General features: G+C 44.0%; 1 protein-coding gene across 3 annotated transcripts in view; it reads left to right on the top strand.

Moving 5' to 3' along the window:
* The window catches only part of SHISA9 (shisa family member 9), a 777,795-nt gene that overhangs the window by 172,197 nt on the left and 585,309 nt on the right, over positions 1–20,289 (top strand). For all 3 annotated transcript variants that reach the window (XM_063934339.1, XM_063934338.1, XM_063934337.1), the window contains exon 2: positions 12,946–13,073. In XM_063934339.1, coding sequence (XP_063790409.1) covers positions 12,946–13,073 — 128 coding nt within the window. The remainder of the gene's footprint in view (positions 1–12,945; positions 13,074–20,289) is intronic.

Here is a 20,289-nt window from a genome sequence, read left to right as displayed (position 1 = left end):
CAGTACTGTACTCCATACTTTTTCCACCGCTTCCCGTTACGCCTACAGTATTGCCAGAGCTGTAGATCAATCCGCCGCTATACTGTACGATCGAAAGTACTGGATTAGTGGAGCATTAGCCACACAGTGGTGGAGATGTGTAATGCATGATGAGTATCTAGATCGTCTCAACGCGCCTGCCTGTGATTAAACTCAGCTATCGCCTTAGCGTGGCTAAACGCCCGTCTCGGCGGAGAAACAGTCAAGATAAAGTTGGCTACATCTGTATGTCTGTTTTATGATGTTTTGAGTATCATTAAAATATGAAAATTCACTGTGCTGGTGACTTCATGTGGATCATTTCAATTAAATCAGATAAGCTGTTACAATTTGTTCACATGGTATAGGTTCACTTCTAGCCTATTCAGCACATACTGGTGTTGTTTACACAATATTGCACTAGGAGGCGCCTTTGTGCTTTATTGTTTCTCAGAATTGGGGAGTTGATGTATACCTGGGTGAGGAGCTTGGCTGTCCCATATGTGTGGATTTTCTTGTGCACTTTTACTGACTATTTATATTTGATATGATTTTATATAAAAAAAATGTATGTATGTGCCGAGTAAACATGAGAACTATTGAACCAATTTTAATGGGGTTTGCACTGCAATATTACTTGAGAACCTCCGAATAACATAGGCCATGAATCATCTTGCTATCACGTTAATTGGCCAATTGGCAAACAAAACAAAAAAACAGTGTGAGAACAAAGTAGAATGCACCCACCACACATGTACACATAACACACACACACACACACACACACACACACACACACACACACACACACACACACACACACACACACACATTAATTTGTATGTATAATCATGATAAACTCTAGAACTACTGAGCAGATTTTAATAGGATTTTCACTGGAATGTTCCTTTAGATCTTCTGAGTAACGTAGGCTATGAATCATCTAGCTATCATGTTTTTTGGCTAATTAGCAAACAAAATAATCTATGCATTGAATCATCTCTGTCATTGTGTCACAGAGCAGGTAATGCGGGGTTCAGAGCCACACATGAGTAATAGGAGGGGGTCAGAGGCACACACAGGTCATGGGATCCATAATAATGCCGCCCCCCCCCCCCATAATTCAGGAAACTTTTTATTTAAGTGCAGCAACCCAGTGTGCAAAGGTGTGTACTGGTATGGAGGAGAAGGGGCAAGGGGGCACTAGTCAGTGTTGTGGGGTGCAGTGCGCTGAGAACCCTAATATAATTTGCCCATCACCTGAGTGTCCCAGAATGCAGTGCTGCTGACTCACCCCCCCCCCCAGTACTGGCACATGTCTTTGCACACTGTCACCCAGCACAGCTCCCCACCCTGTGTCACCAGCACATCAATCTCCCTGTTTCACCCAGCACATCAACCCCCCACACCGTGTCCACCCTGTGTCACCCAGCACAGCACCCCACCCTGTGTCACAAAGCACCCAACCCTGTGTCACCCAGCACCCCACCCTGTGTCACCCAGCACAGCTCCCCACCCTGTGTCACCTAGCACAGCTCCCCACCCTGTGTCACTCAGGACAGCACCCCACCCTGTGTCACTCAGGACAGCACCCCACCCTATGTCACCCAGGACAGCACCCCACCCTATGTCACACAGCACAGCACCCCACCCTGTGTCGCCCAGCACAGCTCCCCACCCTGTATCACCAAGCATAGTTGCCCTTCTGTGTAACACTGCACACCATGTGTCATCTACCCACCACCATTACAGTATTCCCCACTGGTTAGGTCTAAAACCAAGTTGGGGAAGAGACCTATGACATCACCAAGTGAGGAGCCACATCACCAGCGGGAGGAGCCATGACCGAACAGAGTACCCCAAATGTACCCTGGTGGGCTGGCTTCGCTTGCCATGCTTTGGGCTCTGTGGCTCGCTCCACTCACCACTGGGTTACTAAAGGAAGTAGTTGGTGGCATGTATAGTAGAAGAACGATCCCGCTGGCCTAGCTCCTCCCCCTGTTGTCGTGGCTCCTCCCCCTGACATCAGAGGTCCTATCTCCAACTTGATTCTAGCATCTAACATCCCTCCATGGCAGCCTACGCAGGTAGCAATTAGAATAACCCGGCTACTCACCATTTTAAAAGGTCCCTCCAGTTAAAATCCGTGTCCCCGTGGTAGACGCTTAGGCCCCTCGATGTGTATCTCTGGCTGATGCGACTCTCAGGCCAAGTAACATGTGCCTCAACACCTGCAATGGTGCTGTGCACACAGATATCTTCATGGCTCCTCATCCCTGTTTGGACACCGGAGACCCTTCTCCCAGCCTCTGCTGCTGCTTCAGGGCGACGTCCATTTGTCTAGGCCATTCCCCCCAAACTTCCGGACCACACGTGCAGTAGGGAATCGAGAAGAGGTAGTGGGTATAATCCGCCGCCTCCTCTGCTCCTCAGTGTCTCCGTCTAGAGAAGCTGCGCCCGGCATCTCGAGCCCGTCACATTCGCACACAGCAGCAGCACGCTCAGCTCTGCTACTGCCGCCGCTGCCACCTCCTCCACTCCCAGTCAAACGGCAGAGCAGCCTCCAGATGCAGTTACTTTGACAAAAAATTGATTTTAGCGGGACTCGGGAGCATGCCGCCCTCCTGTGTCAGGCGCCCATAGGCAGCTGCCTAAAGCAGCCTAATGGTGGCGCCGGCCCTGAGTATTACTTGCCTATGTCAGAATTTTAAAATAAAAAAGGTTTGGTTAGGAAAGGGTGTAGTATGTTATGCCGGCGGTCGGGGTCCCGGCGCCATACCTGTCCCGACATACCGTACCGGGATCCCGACCGCCAGCGTGCCAGCAGCTGGGCGAGTGCAAATGAGCCCCTTGCGGGCTCGCTACACTCGCCATGCTGCAGGCACGGTGGTGCATGCTATTTATTTTCCCTCCAGGGGAGTCGTGGACCCCCAAGAGGGAGAATAGTTGTTGGTATGACGGGTGTCGGGATTCCAGCGCCGGTATACTGAGCGCTGGGATTCCAACAGCCGACATACTGAAGACCACCCGTTAGGAAACTGTTTGAGAAACTAAGTGCTGCATAAAACAACAATCACTCTGTAAGTATCCTGAGGAATAGAGTAATCTAAAAACATTGACAGAAAATGGATTCTTTTGCCAGAGTTAAGACTTTAGCCAATACATAAAAGGGACAAGGATAGACCCTTATAAACTGTTTTCAGAGTTTCTCCTACAGATTCTGGGGAATACCATCTAAGAGAGGGGCATGTTTATTTCCCTTTCTTTTTTTTTTATACTTTCAATTTTATTTTTTTAAATGACAAACGGAAATGGAAGCCCAGTGCGAACTGACAGAACTGACTAATGTATGCAGAGCTGGTTGGCAAAATGGAAAGACTCCTCTTACTATTGCTGACCAGTGTCAATGCAGAGCTGAGTATCATCCAGTTGCCATCGTGATATTTCTTTAGTAAATTTCGGCAATACAATATTTTCTGATGCCACTGTAAGAAAATAGTTGTTATCTTCATCCGTGTATAAACGACATAGGGGGTAATTCTGAGTTGATCGCAGCAGGAACTTTGTTAGAAGTTGGGCAAAACCATGTGCACTGCAGGGGAGCCAGATATAACATGTGCAGAGAGAGTTAGATTTGGGTGGGTTATATTGTTTCTGTGCAGGGTAAATACTGGCTGCTTTATTTTTACACTGCAATTTAGATTGCAGATTGAATACACCACACCCAAATCTAACTCTCTCTGCACATGTTATATCTGCCTCCCCTGCAGTGCACATGGTTTTGCCCAACTGCTAACAAAATTCCTGCTGCGATCAACTCAGAATTACCCCCATAATGTGCATTTAGGAGAGAGGTAGTAAGTAGAAGAACTAACTATGACCAGCTGTATTGATTGGCTTTATTTTAATTGGTACAGTACACTGAGATTTTATAGTGCAGTTTAGTTATTGATGGTGACATACCTCCCAACAATGTAAAATTCATCTTGGGACTCCTGGTGCTGTAAAACGGGGCATGGCTTCATGTCCATGAGGTCACTCTCCCTGGTGAATGACATTTTGGGGGTGTGACAGCCTGTCATGCCTCATTTGTCATCCTGCTGGGGGCTTGCCCAAGTACGTGGATTATTCAAAGGTCGGATTCTACCCTGGATTATGTGAGTATAATTTTTAACACAGGTACCCCTAGGATTCTACATGGAGAAGAGGACCGAGCCTCGTGGGAACATAGGTAAGTATGTATGTATGGAGGTGTGCATGTATGTAATAAACTTATACTGTCACGGTGTGTATGTCCTGTTTTTTTGGGGGTATTTTTTTAGTAGTAGTACTACAGGTACCAGCGGGCCCGTTTTCCACCGCATGCTGGTACTTGTGGTTCTTCAAGTACCAGCTTGCGGGGGAGGCTTGCTGGGACTTGTAGTACTGCTACTAAAAACAATATTCACAATTTTTCACAAGGCTATCAGCCCCCCATCCGCCACCCTTGGATGGGGGGGACAGCCTCGGGCTTCACCCCTGGCCCTTGGGTGGCTGGAGGGGGGGACCTCTTGATTGAAGGGGTCCCCACTCCTCCAGGGTACCCCGGCCAGGGGTGACTAGTTGGGTATGTAATGCCAGGGCCGCAGGGACCAGTATAAAAGTGTCCCCCGGCTGTGGCATTATGTACCTGGCTAGTGGAGCCCGGTGCTGGTTTCAAAAATACGGGGGACCCCTACGCTTTTTGTCCCCCGTATTTTTGGAACCAGGACCAGGCGCAGAGCCCGGTGCTGGTTGAAGAAATATGGGGGAACCCCTGTCATTTCCCCCCCCCATATTTTTTCTACCAGGACCGGCTCAAAGAGCCCGAGGCTGGTTGTGCTTAGGAGGGGGGACCCCACGCAATTTTTTTCAGATTTTTTAAGACTTTAAACAACTTTTTAAGGTACACAATGAAGCCCTGCACGGATCTCACAGATCCGGCCGGGATTCCTTGTGTTTTGTCAGGCAGTGTTTTACTCATCACTCCCGTAAAACACTGCCTGATATTACGAATCACATCGACATCGGAAAAAACGATTGTGCAAAACTCGGCAGCTTAATGAATAACCGTATCAGGATTCAAAAAGTTGCAGTAAAATGCACCCGATACCATTCGAGTTCAAACACCCTTAAAAACGGCAAAAACACGAATATTAGTAAATAAACCCCCATATGTTAGACAGACATTAGGTCGACAGGGTCAAAAGATCGACATGGAAAAGGTAGACAGTACAAAATGTCGAAATGGCCAAAAGGTTAACAGGGTCAAAAGGTCAACATGAAAATGGTCAACACAAAAAATGGAGACGCCATGTTTTTTGCATTTTTGTGGTTTGTGTGGGTAGTTTTGTCATCTGGGACCCCCAATTGTAGAAAGTCATACCCTTGCGGGGCTCGCTTCGCTCGCCATGCTTCGGGCTAGGTGGCTCGCTGTGCTCGCCACAAGGTTTATAGTCAACTCTGTCCCGACATGGATAGAGAAGGTATGAAATAGTCCAAAAAGATGTAAAATTAAACAGAAAGTGTCTATCTTTTTTATGTTGACCATTTTCATGTCGACCTTTTGACCTTTTGTACTGTCTACCTTTTCCATGTCGACCTTTTGACCCTGTTGACCTAATGTCTGTCTAACATATGGTGTCTATCTATTGACTGTCTAACTAGACACTGTCTATCAACTAGATACCGGGAGGCATGCAGTATTGCTGAATAAAGCTTATACAGGTTGAGTATCCCATATCCAAATATTCCGAAATACGGAATTTTTTGAGTGAGACTGAGATAGTGAAACCTTTGTTTTCTGATGGCTCAATGTACACAAAGTTATTAAAACTATTGTATTAAATGACCTTCAGACTGTGTCTATAAGGTGTATACAGTATGAAAAATAAATGAATTGTGTGAAAGTACACACACTCTGTTTAATGCACAAAGTTATTAAAAATATTGTCTAAAATGACCTTCAGGCTGTGTGTATAAGGTGTATATGAAACATAAATGCATTCTGTGCTTAGACTTACTGTAGGTCCCATCGCAATGATATCTCATTATGGTATGCAATTATTCCAAAATACGGAAAAATCCGATATCCAAAATACCTCTGGTCCCAAGCATTTTGGATAAGGGATACTCAACCTGTACTGCCTTTCAGTGTTTTTTTTTTCTTTTTAAATAAAGATTTCTTCTAGAGATAAATGAGATTGTAGTGAAATTTCACGCAAATTAAGTTTGTGGTGATTCAGGATTTTTTGCAGGATTTTTTGTGTATTCCCACAATACAACTTCTGAGTTCCGCTTTTCCTTCTCCATTACACACTGTATTTGTATATTTGTAACTTGTGGAATTTATAGCCTATAAATAGAACTGGGAGAAAGTCGGTCAGATCATTCTGCTGTGTGGTGTGGCTGAGGTAGCTCTGGAAACACTTAAGGATAAATTCTCCTAAAGAAATGCGAAAAACATTTTCTAGTTTCTTCCTAACATCGTCCTGGTTTCTTAATAATGATTGACTGTACCGTGCACAGTGCTATTTCTCTTGCTCTGTATGATGGATGCAATTATCAGTATATTTTCTTATTCCATCAAGTAATAGAACAGGTTTCAATATGAATATTTAAAAATGAGAACTAATACAGCAGAATAAATGTTGTGCTCATAAATGCCTATGTCAAGCTGTCTTACATATTTTACTCGATTCTTGTCAACGATGTTATGTATAAATGGCTAGATTACTTTATCTATTGTGACCTCAGATTTGTGCTTTCAGGCTAATGAAAGCAGTTTTCTTATTGGTTGTTGCTAGTTACCCTTATAATGGAACTGTTTAAAGCAGATGGATACCTCCCGCGAAAGAAAATGATTTAATGCAATCAGCTGAGAGATTGGCTACATTATCTTGTACATATCTGAAGAGAACATGATATGAGTTGGTTTGAGCTGATCATGTGACTCTTACAGCCGCCCATGTGATACCCTCTTGGGCCATCTATGCCCCACTACAGAATCTGATTGTATTAATTAATGAACTTCTTGCCAAGTAAATATATCTCCAAGGCTAATATTATATTTACTTTGATTGTTATTAAAATATTCTGATATTATAAGTAATGTCACTGTCACACTGCCTACAAACTTAGTGTTTAGGGATTAAAGGCCATTTGCAAAATTCAAATAAGTGCAGAATCTTCAGTGCCTTGGGTGGCTGCTACTAACCCCTAAAAGACCAGTCCTTTCTATGAAATGGTCTGATTCATTGTGACTCATGTGTCAAGTTGCGTTCAGTTTTATTAAATCATGAAATGTGGCTTATAGAAATAACTTAATACAATATGACAGATGCATTGTTTTTATGTCAGAAATACATAAAAATCCAACTTTTTTCCATGTAAAATTGGGTCAGGACAAATTACTAGAGTCATTGCACAAGCAATAATCATTAGACAATGCCTACTGTACTTGTCAACACACAAAAAAAACCTGTCTCCACTATTATTTCAAGTCATTTACACTTTTTGAATATCAGTATATGGGGGGATATGTACTAAGCCCTGGAGAATTATAAAATGGATAGAGATAAACTACCAGCCAAATAGCTCCTAACGATGTTACAGACTGTGTTTAAAAAATGACAGGAGCTAATTGGCTGGTACTTTATCTCCTTCTACTTTATCACCCTCGAAGGCTTAGTACATCTGCTCCTTAATGTTAGTAGTTATGATTTGAATCTTTCAACAAACAATAAATCAATATGTCTTCATGTCATATATTATTACATATATATCACAATGTTGACATTCTGCAGATGTGTACATGGTCAACACTGACATTTCATCAATGTCAACATCATAGCAGTCAACACTGTGGTGTCGATGATTGTCGATACTGTAAATGTCACCATTATTACTGCATCCTACTCTTGTGACAAAATGCAGTGGAAATGGGGCTTGGTGTAAGTATTTAACTTTGGATAAGTTTCAGCACAAAGCAGATATCCCAGTTATTACAAAGCACATCCAAGTGCCACCTCTTTTCATAGATGACCAAGACTCCCAAATATACCACTGTAGTTTGTAAAGGAGTGATTCACATCCACTCACTGAAGGAACAGTTCAACCAATCATTAGCGTTTGCTGACTAAAAGGGAGAGAATTCCAAAACCTCTACGGAAAAGTCTATTTGCAATAAATCTTTAAGGGGCAGCTCCTAGCGTTAATTCTTTAGACACTTTTTGTACAGAAAGATGGTGATCATATCACATGCGGCTCGTGCCCTATTCTGACAAGCCGTACATGATATGATGATTACATTTTCATGTTTCTATAAGAAAAAATTCTAATAAATTAAAATCAAACTACACTGTACAACTAAGATTTCTCAATCGTTATGACTTGTGCTTTACAGATTTATTGCCAGTGTAGCTTGGACAGTTCAACTTTGGGAGGAAAAAAGAAAGTAGGCCAAATGTGTTATAAGTGCTGGTCTTGTCCCCAAATGCAAGTGATAACTTCCCTTTCTTGTACACACACACACACACACACACACACACACACACACACACACCCACACACACCTATTCCCTTAACGTTGTGAGGTACAGTATGGATTCCAATGGTGTTAATGTGGAGTCACAGTTTGAATGTATTATCCTCACCTACTAATGCACAATTATATTAATGTATTTTTGTTGAGATAGATAGATAGATAGATAGATATGAAGCTCTAAACTCCAACTTGCAACATAATGTCACAACTCGTGCCTGCATTAGTAGTACAATAGATGACTAAAGTCCATCACGCTCAGGGCCGTTTCTAGACAATTTGGCTCCCAGTGCGAGATTTCAAAATGCGCCCCCCCCCCCCCTATTGCTGTAAAAAAAAAAAAAAAAAGTGTGCCCCCCCATATAGCCATAAAAAGAAAAAGTAGGCGCGCGCGCTCCCGACAAGGGTGTGTGGCCTGATTAAAATGGGCGTGGTCTCATTAAAGTGGGCATGGCCTCATCTGATATCATCACACCCACCACAGTACGGAAAAAATAAAAATGTCCCCTTTTTACACATTACAGCAGGCAAGTGTCCCCATATTACACAGCGCGGCAGGCAGGTGTCCCCATTTTACACAGCGCGGCAGGCAGGTGTCCCCATTTTACACAGCACGGAAGGCTGGTATCCCCATTTTACTCAGTACGCAGGCAGGTGCCCCCATTTTACACAGTACGCAGGCAGGTATCCCCATTTTACAAAGTGCAGCAGGCAGGTATCCCCATTTTACACTGCGCGGCAGGCAGATATCCCCATTTTACACAGCGCGGCAGGCAGATATCCCCATTTTACACAGCACGGCAGGCAGATATCCCCATTTTACACAGTACGCAGGCAGGTGCCCCCATATTACACAGTACGCAGGCAGATGCCCCCATATTACACAGTACGCAGGCAGATGCCCCCATATTACACAGTACGCAGGCAGATGCCCCCATATTACACAGTACGCAGGTAGGTGCCCCCATATTACACAGTACGCAGGCAGATGCCCCCATATTACACAGTACGCAGGCAGGTGCCCCCATATTACACAGTACGCAGGCAGATGCCCCCATATTACACAGTACGCAGGCAGGTGCCCCCATATTACACAGTACGCAGGCAGGTGCCCCCATATTACACAGTACGCAGGCAGGTTCCCCCATATTACACAGTACGCAGGCAGGTGCCCCCATATTACACAGTGTGGCAGGCAGGTATCCCCATATTACACAGTACGCAGGCAGGTGCCCCCATATTACACAGTACGCAGGCAGGTTCCCCCATATTACACAGTACGCAGGCAGGTGCCCCCATATTACACAGTGTGGCAGGCAGGTATCCCCATAGGCAGGTGCCCCCATTTTACACAGTGCGGCAGCGGCAGGCAGGTTTCAAGCTGAGGAGAAGGAAGGGGGAGAGAGAGAGAGAATACTTACGTCTTCCCGCTCTTCGGTCCCGCCGCCTCACGTCCCGCGCCGGCCGCCTCCTCCTCCTTGCTTCTCCTTCTCGCCTCTCCCGAGCGCTCCTGCTCGGGGGGCGGGGCTTTGCGGAATGACGCGTTTGCGTCGTGACGTCACGACGCAACGCGTCATTCCGCGAAACTCCGCCCCCCGAGCAGGAGCGCTCGGGAGAGACAAGAAGGAGTAACTAAGTGCCGCGGCGGGCGCCCCGTGCATTTGCACGGCTCGCCCGCCCCTAGAAACGGCACTGATCACGCTTGATAACTTTAGACAGTTACCTTCTGCAGTCTAGGAGACCCTTAATTCCTAATGTGTGGTGCAATATATGTGTGTGTGTGCGTGTGTGTGTGTGTTCCTAAGGGAGCTACAAGATAATGTATGTGTAAGAGTGTCACACCACCTTAATTTGCCCACACTTGCATATGTTCTGTACAATTGTTTTTAATTGTCAAATTGTTTTATTGCAGATGAACTATGCATTTCTGATAATATAATGATTGCAAAATTCTTTTATATCAACATGCTGTTTAATATGTGAATACACTTTTTATTATTATTCGAGATTGTATGGTCAATTTGAAGAAATTGAGATACAAAGGTGGTGTGACACTCTTACACATACATTATCTTGTAGCTCCCTTAGGAACCCAAATACTCTTGTATTCTTTGTACTGTACCCCATCCAACAGGGGGCACTCCTGAGGTGTAGCTCTAATTGATCATGATAGAGCAAGGGCTAAGTATTCATTATATATATATATATATATATATATATATATAAAAAGATAGATAGATAGATAGATAGATAGATAGATAGATAGATAGATAGATAGATAGATAGATAGATAGATAGACACAGTGGGGATTAAAAGTTTGGGCACACCAGGCAAAAATTCATTTTAATGTGCAAAAAGAAGCCAAGGAAAGATGGAAAATCTCCAAAAGGCATCAAATTACAGATTAGACATTCTTATAACATGTCAAAAAAAGTTTGATTTTATTTCCATCATTTACACTTTCAAAAGAACAGAAAACAAAAAATGGCGTCTGCAAAAGTTTGGGCACCCTGCAGAGCTAATACCTTGTACTGCCCCCTTTGGACAGCTGAGACCTGGCAGTGTCATGGATTGTTCTCAATCATCGTCTGGAAAGACCAGGTGATGTCAATCTCAAAGGTTTTAAAAGCCCAGACTCATCTGACCTTGCTCCAACAATCAGCACCATGGGTTCCTCTAAGCAGTTGTGTAGAACACTGAAACTGAGAATAGTTGACGCTCACAAAGCAGGAGAAGGCTATAAGAAGATAGCAAAGCGTTATCAGATGCCCATATCCTCTGTTCGGAATGTAATTAAGAAATTGCAGTCATCAGGAACAGTGGAAGTTAAAGCAAGATCTGGAAGACAAAGAAAAATATCAGACAGAACAGTTCGCAGGATAGTTAGAAAAGCAAGTCAAAATCCACGTTTGACTGCACAATCCCTCCAGGAAGATCCCTCCAGGAAGATCTGGCAGACACTGGAGTTGTGGTACACTATTCCACTATAAAGAGATACTTGTACAAATATGGTCTCCATGGAAGAGTGATCAGAAGAAAACGTCCTCACCACAAAAATCAGCGTTTGAAGTTTGCAAATGAACATATAGACAAGCCTGATGCATTTTGGAATAAAGTTCTGTGGACCGTTGAGGTTAAAATCGAACTTTTTGGCTGGAATGAGCAAAGGTACGTTTGGAGAAGGAAGGGCACAGAATTTAATGAAAATAACCTCTGTCGAACTGTTAAGCATGGGGGTGGATCAATCACAAGTTGTATTGCAGCCAGTGGCACAGGGAACATTTCACGAGTAGAAGGAAAAATGGATTCAATAAGATTCCAGCAAATTTTGGACGCTAACTTGATGACATCTGTGAAAAAGCTGAAGTTAAAGAGAGGCTGGCTTCTACAAATGGATAATGATCCTAAACACACCTCAAAATCCACGGTGGATTACATCAAGAAGCGTAAACTGAAGGTTTTGCCATGGCCTTCACAATCTCCTGACCTCAACATAATTGAAAATCTATGGATAGACCTTAAAAGAGCAGTGCGTCACAGACAGCCCAGGAATCTCAAAGAACTGGAAGACTTTTGTAAGGAAGAATGGGCGAAGATACCTCAAACAAGAATTGAAAGACTCTTGGCTGGCTACAAAAAGCGTTTACAAGCTGTGATACTTGCCAAAGGGGGCAGTACAAGGTATTAACTCATCAGGGTGCCCAAACTTGCAGATGCCATTTTTTGTTTTCTGTTCTTTTGAAAGTGTAAATGATTGAAATAAAATCAAACTTTTTTTGACATGTTATAAGAATGTCTAATCTGTAATTTGATGCCTTTTGGAGATTTTTCCATCTTTCCTTGGCTTCTTTTTGCCCATTAAAATGAATTTTTGCCTGGGGTGCCCAAACTTTCAATCCCCACTGAAGATAGATAGATCGATAGATAGATAGATAGATAGATAGATAGATAGATAGATAGATAGATAGATAGATAGATAGATAGATAGATAGATAATATCTATAGTAAGATGTTTATGCTATAGAGCTGTAGATAATTTATAAAATGATTTAAAAAAATAATCCATATGAGACCTTTAATTTGGCTTTTAGTCTCTAACTCAAGTATCCTATGGAAGTAAAATGTAAAAAAAGAGCAGTATTTGCTTTTAAACAAGAGTTCATCAAACTTGTGAAGATGAAACCTAAGCAAAACTTTAAAACATGTTTATTTGTCCACTACAAGACAGTCAAAAAGTTAATAACAATGATTTTCAAATCACCTAGTACCATTGACATTGCAGTTGCTATGTAACGTGTCCATTGCTTTTGGCTTTGTACTTTCACAACAATACTAATATGAGTGTACATCTTACTCCTGTCCCCAGGGCTCTTGCTGATGTGATGCGACAACAGGGCCATTGCTCGGCAGACCACATGGAGAGAGATGCAAACCTCGTGGTTCATATGCAGCACTATGACACCATGCAGTCTCGACCATCTGCAAATAACTTACGTGAGTTTTATTACATGGCTATAAAGACGCAGCTGGATGTGTAATCAGATAACCACTTTAGCAAAGTTTGTCATGTGGTTTAATTTCTCTCTAATTGGCAATTACATAATTGCATGGTCAGAAATGCACTTGTGCTTGTGTGACATACTGATACTATTGTCACATGTACCCTGTCGGCTTTGTGGCCATAGAGTTGACTGAGGTCACCTTCACGTTGATATTTGTTGTCAGGTTTTTGGCTTCCTTACTCTTGTATAGATTTTTTACACATCTGTATGTTTTCATTTTGTGCCTTTTAACCTTGCCGGCTTTTTAAAGTCCCGCTGAGTTTGTATTCAATTAGGAATTGGAGTAGGTAGTTACTCTACAATCTGCTTTCTCTGTTTGCTGAAAGTGAAGCACTGTGAATAGTAATGAGTTTAACCCTACGTGTGCAAACTGCTTTTGTTGCTTTTACTTAGTTGATTGTAAAGTTTATATTCTTAAAATAATTTTATATGTGTAACAAAATTTCAGTGAATCGATACTTACCCATTACCATGAATTATTATTTTCTTTATTTAAGTTGACATCAATATATCACCCTCTCCATTTATTATAGTAATTATTTTCAGACATTTACCTTGCTCATTCTGTTTTCTGGCTTAAAGTAGTTACCTAATACCAGACGGTTTACTCTCCCTTGTTTACCATGACACTGTATTGAACAAGAAGACCCATAATGTTTTTATTTTTATTTTTTATTAGTAAAAACCTGAGTGGAAAAACCCGACTGTCTGATTTGGCCCGGCGTCCGTGCAGCTGCTGTGTGTCAGGGCAGTTATTGAATTTAGAAAGAGACATTCTTAAATAAGCCCTAACATATGGGTTCACTACGATCTGCCGGCGGCCGGCCTCCCGGCGACCAGCATACCGGTGCCGGGAGGCCGGCCGCCGGCTTACCGACAGTGTGGCGAGCGCAAATGAGCCCCTTGCAGGCTCGCTGCGCTCGCCACGCTACGGGCACGGTGGCGCGCTACGCATGCCACACTATTTTATTCTCCCTCCAGGGGGGTCGTGGACCCCCACGAGGGAGAATAAGTGTCGGTATGCCGGCTGTCGGGCTCCCGGCGCCAGTATGCTGGTCGCCGGGAGCCCGATCGCCGGCATACTGAAGACCACCCCTAACATATACCTCACGCCAACCGGCTTCCTTCTCCCCTGCCGCCCTGAGTGATACATCCTGTGCAGCAGCGGCCGACTCGCTGAGAGCTGCCCAGCGCTGCTGACATTGACAGTGGGGATATCCTGTCCACCTCGCTCTCACCACAGTGTCAGTGGCGCCGTGCAGCTCTCAGCGAGGCAGCTGCAGCTGCACAGGATGTATCACACAGGGCAGCAGAGGTGAAGGAAGCCGGTTGGCGTGACGTATAATTTAGGGCCATTTAAGAATGTATTTTTCTAAAATCAATAACAGCCCTGACACAAAGCAGCTGCACGGACGCTGGGCCAAATCCGACAGATTTGGCCCGGTCCTGACAGTGTCAATCCGACTTTTTTAAAAGTCGGATTGACATTGTCGGAAACGGGGCTAAAACCTGTTGGATTTGGTCCCCTTTCCGACAGAAGCATGGGGATCGGCGGCTATTCCGCCGACCCACGTGCTTTCCAACAAGTCGGATTTCCCAACTTGTAGGAAAAAATGAGGCTGGATTGAATAGGTCGGAACCCCTATTGACCTATTCTAGTCTGAAACTGCCGTCTTTCCGACAAGATGGCAGTATCAGACTCTAATTGAATATACTCATATATGTTTTATACTGTACATAGCTGTGAGTCTAGAACATAGCTGTACTGCAGCCTATACCATCTCTTGGCAGACAAAGCTTATGCAGCCAACAGAGTGTCTATTGCGGGCAGGGTCGGACTGGCCCACAGGGGTACCAGGGAAACCACCGGTAGGCCTCACTGCCTGAGGGCCCACTTCTTCCTCTAGTGATCAGGTTCCAGACTATGCACTTGTATTATACATGGTAGATATGTTGAATTACACTGCACTAAACTAATGTCTATTTCAAGCCTCTGTGGAGGCTGGCCACACCCCCTTTGTAGGCTGGCCACACCCCTAAGTATGGGCCACTATAACTGCATTCCCCCTGTGGGCCCTTCATGTTCCAGTCCGACACTGATTGCGGGCCCTCTGCTGAACAGCATGGAAATTTATTTTTACTACTCATACAGAGGTCTGCCTGTGCCTGGCCCTCTATAGATGGCAAAAGGTTACAATATTATGATAATTCCATTTGCAAAAGTACAATCTAAGCAATTTAATGCTAAATGAAATAATTAGCTTTTTAATAAATGTCACAAATATGGTGAAAATATGACACTTTTTAAGCATCTATTTGTAGTAGGGGAAATATTATATATGAATTGCAGTCAATGAATATGCATTATAGCCTGACTGAAACTATACACAGAATATGACTGATACATAAAGAGGAATGAAATATTAACTATACACTGATGTAATATAATGTTATCGCGGCTCTTAATCATTTCTGTGTAATGAAAGTAGAGAAAATGCATCAGGATGTGAACTACAGTGACACTAAGTTCTAAAACATAAACAATTTTTTAAACAGTAGTTGAAATGTTTTTATACTGTATTACATTGACAATGCCAGCATGCTCTCACATTAGTGGCTTGGGGAGGGTAGAAGGGGAGGGGGGTGTAGTTAACTCTGTAAACATATATAGCAGTGCTGTCATTGACGCCCCCCTCCCCCCCCCCCCCCCCAACTGTGATGTAATGTGCAACATGTACAATGCAAGGTACCAATACAAAGTAAATAAAGATAACTGAATGGATAGGAATAATATTAGGTCTATATATATATATATATATATATATATATATAAACATTTCCTATTAATTCATATAAGTAGTGGATGTATGAATTGTTGTGTAACATGAATTCTGTATTAAGGCATATATGGTAAATAATTTGAGTATAAAATCCATTATTATTATTATTATTGATGGAACAAGAAAAGCACTTGTTTAATGAGTCGTGCCCCATGGCTCCTGCACTACACCCTGGGCACTCTGCCCGGCTCAATGTTGGGGGCCTGGCTGTGAGTGTCTGTCCATATACCCTAACCCTTGATCCTGACCCCTAACACTAATACTAACCCTCACCATTAATCCTAACCTTTAACACTGATACCTTAACACTGACACCCTAAATCTAAAACCCTAAACCCTCACCCTTAATCCTAACCCCTAACACTAATAACCTAACCCTCATCCTAATCCTAATACTTATACACTAATCCTCCCCTTTAATCCTACCCCCTAACACTAATACCCTCATGCTTAATCCTCATACCCTTACATTAACACTAATACCCCAACATTCACCCTTAATCCTAACCCTAATATCCTAACACTAATACCCTGACCAAACCCCTAATCCTAATCCAAACCCTAAAACGGTAGACTAGATGGGCCTAATGGTTCTTATCTGCCATCAAATACTATTTTTCGATGTTTTGTATCTGTAATATGGTAAACTAATTAAATCCAGAATGTCTGTCAATGTAACAGTTCAGAAAACATCTAGACATCAAACGGTAACAGAAGATTTGTAATACTTAGTACATACATACATACATACATACATTACATACATACATACATACATACATATATACATATATAATACAAATAATTACACACACCATACAGTGGCAGCAGCTGTGTACATGCCTGGAAAAGTAGCCTTAAAATATAATGTTATAGGAAAACACTAGAGACTGTAGAACTGTTTGGGTCAAATTTAGAAATGGCGGACCATTTTTGCTGGTTTTGGTTCTGATTCATTGTCCAGTTTTGGTTTTGGATTCACTTTTGGATTTCAGTCATGGCTTGTTTTGGTTTTGGATCTACCTCAAAAATTGACAAGAAAAATGCTAAAAGCACATTATTTTGGCCTTTTTTTTGTTCACAGAGTATTAATCTCAATATCATTAATTTCCACTCACATTTAACTACCTTACAGCTCACACTATTGTTCACTAACATAGGCCAAGGACTGGCTGGCTAACTAAGCAACAGAGCAGTGGCACAAACACACGGCAGTTATTTCTGTTTACAAATGTTTAGAAAATTAGTAATGTATTAGCAATAACCAATCGAACCAACTTGCAAGTACAGGTTGAGTATCCCATATCCAAATATTCCGAAATACGGAATATTCCGAAATACAGACTTTTTTGAGTGAGAGTGAGATAGTGAAACTTTTGTTTTTTGATGGCTCAATGTACACAAACTTTGTTTAACACACAAAGTTATTAAAATATTGTATTTAAATGACCTTCAGGCTGTGTGTATAAGGTGTATATGAAACATAAATGAATTGTGTGAATGTACACACACTTTGTTTAATGCACAAAGTTATAAAAAATATTGGCTAAAATGACCTTCAGGCGGGTGGTATTCATGTGACCGCCGGTCAGCTGACCGACAATCACATGACCTCCTCCACGAGCCCGACGGCTCACTATCCCAATGGTCGGCATGCCGACCAACAGGGACTATTTCCACTCGTGGGTGTCCACGACACCCATAGAGTGGGAATAGAACCCGTGGCAACCGCAGGTCGCCACCGAGCCCGCAGCGTGGCGAGCGCAGCGAGCCCGCAAGGGGCTTGCTGCACTCGCCCCTCCCCGCCGGGATCCCGGCGTCGGTATGCTGCCGGGATCCCGGCGTCGGTAAGGTGACCGGCGGTCAGGAGACCGCCGGTCACCAGTACTACACACCTTCAGGCTGTGTGTATAAGGTGTATATGTAACATAAATGCATTCCGTGCTTAGATTTAGGTCCCATCACCATGATATCTCATTATGGTATGCAATTATTCCAAAATATGGAAAAATCCGATATCCAAAATACCTCTGGTCCCGAGCATTTTGGATAAGGGATACTCAACCTGTACTTTCAATAGAAAACAAACAATACAGAAATTTACTAAGAATCATGTGCGGAATATCATTGCTCTAAAGTAGTATTAGTTAACAAACAGCAAAGATAACAGCATCCCGATCTTCAGTATGCCAGCAGCTGGGCGAGTGCAAAGAGTCCCCTTGCGGACTCGCTGCGCTTGCCACGCTGCGGGCTCAGTGGCTCGCTGCCCTCGCCACAGGTTCTATTCCCACTCTATGGGTGTCATGGAATAGCCCCTGTTAGCCGGGATTCAGCCCGGAATCCCAACTGCCGACAATTTAACTACATACGTGTAAAAAAGCAACAGAAGACATGGCATACAAAAGTGCACATGCCCTCAGCACATGTCTATTCTGAATGCCCAATCTGTACCTCCCTCATGGAGGCCATGGGCCACACATGACTGGTACTCTGTGCCCATGTAAAGCCCAGATGAATCAGTCCTTTTGTTGAGCAGTTCCTTAAAATCTTCCTAACTGTAAAACAGCGTTCCGTACCTGCGGATCAGATACAGTGCAGGTTGGATACAATGCAGGTTACTATGAGGGTTGGATACAGTGTGGGTTGGATACAGTGCGGGTCGGATACAGTGCGGGTCGGATACAGTGCGGGTCGGATACAGTGCGGTTGGATACAGAGCAAGTTACAGTGCAGGCTGGATACAGTACAGTTCAAATACAGTGTGGGTCACATGCAGTGCCGGTTGGATACACCGATAGTGCACTTACTGTGACAGAGGGTGCCAGCGTTGTCCTCAATGATGCCGGCGGTGTGTGCAGAAGTGCTGGCAGTGTTGACAGTGCAGGAGTGCCGGCATTGTTGGCAGTGCAGGAGTGTCAGCAGTGTTCTCAGTGTGAGGGTTCCAGCAGTGTTACTCAGTGTGGGGGTGCTGGTGGTGGCCTCAATGCGGGAGTCTCAGTGGTGTCAGCAGTGTTGGGGGGCAGGAGTGCCAGCCATGTCCTTAGTGCGGGAGGGCTGGTGGTGTTGGCAATGCTGGTGGTGTTGGCAATGTTTTCAGTGTGCGGGTGCAAGCTGTGCCAGCAGTGCAGAGGTGCTAGTACTCAGTGCTGGAGTGTCAGCAGTGTTCTCTGGGTGGGGGTGCCATCTTTGCCAGCAGTGTATGGGTGCCAGTGGTGTACTCAGTATGGGAGTGCCAGTGGTGTCGGTAGTGTGAGGGTGTCGGCCTGGTCCTCAGTGCTGGAGTGCTGTCTGTCGGCAGTGCAGTAGTTCCATCAGTGTTCGCTGTGCGGGGGTGCCGGCAGTGTCGGTGGTGCAGGAGTGTCGGTGGTGTCCTCAATTTGGAGGTTCTGGCGGCATTGGCAGTGCGGGGGTGCCTTTGTTGCCAGAGTGTGCAGGTGGGTATTCCCATTGAAGTCAGTGGGGAATCACTGATTGGCTGAGAGCCATGAGAGACCGCACTCTCAGCCAATCACCGGTGAGCCCATTGATTTCAATGGGACTTTGAAATTTGAGATCCAACAGAGGGATGATGGGGTTTTGCCTAGTTTTGGGATCCAAGGCAGCTGGGCAGATCTGAGACCTGACTCGAATTGCCTTAGATCCCAGACGTTCAGAGCAGTTTGGATTTCCTAAAATCAGAACTGCTCATCTCTAGTCAAAGTGGATTACAGGTTGTGCAGAAAGTACAGTGACCAGTAAGAGAAGTATGACATGTAAAGGAAGAATAAGTCATCTTGCACATGTAGGAAACATAGAGTAGGACATTTCCTATGCACCTTGCATTATAATGGTATAGTCCTTCACAGTGACAGGAGCCAGGTACCAATGAAGGATTTACCACAAAGCAACAAAAGCGACTGCTTAAAGCCCTGTAGGTCCTAAGGGGCCCGCCGACAAGGCTGTTTAAAGGGCATTTTCAGCGGACTGTGAGCTCCACCTAAATTATTCAAGAGCTGGGCTGACTGGATACTCCCAGCAGGCTGTCAGTGATTAGACAGATGTTGGGTGCCGGCTCTAGTAATGCAGTATTGTGCATGTGACCCGTCATGACACACGTGTGAATGATGTCAGACGCGCAGAGAGAGGAGCTGGGACGCACACAGAGAAAAAAATGAGGTCTTCCAGTGTACTTTATTACAGTATTTTATTCTATTTTGTATAACATCCACCTACTTTTCCAAACAGTCAGTTTGTGTGTGTGTGTGTGGGGTGGACAGTGTATAACATCCCCCTGCTACATTAATGGCTGGGGGGGAGGCATATACCAAA

The sequence above is a fragment of the Pseudophryne corroboree genome, chromosome 7 (assembly GCF_028390025.1).
Source record: "Pseudophryne corroboree isolate aPseCor3 chromosome 7, aPseCor3.hap2, whole genome shotgun sequence".
In the NCBI taxonomy this organism is placed as follows: Eukaryota; Metazoa; Chordata; class Amphibia; order Anura; family Myobatrachidae; genus Pseudophryne; species Pseudophryne corroboree.
The sequence above is the reverse complement of the archived record's forward strand: the minus strand, read 5'-3'. Positions and strand labels throughout refer to the sequence as shown.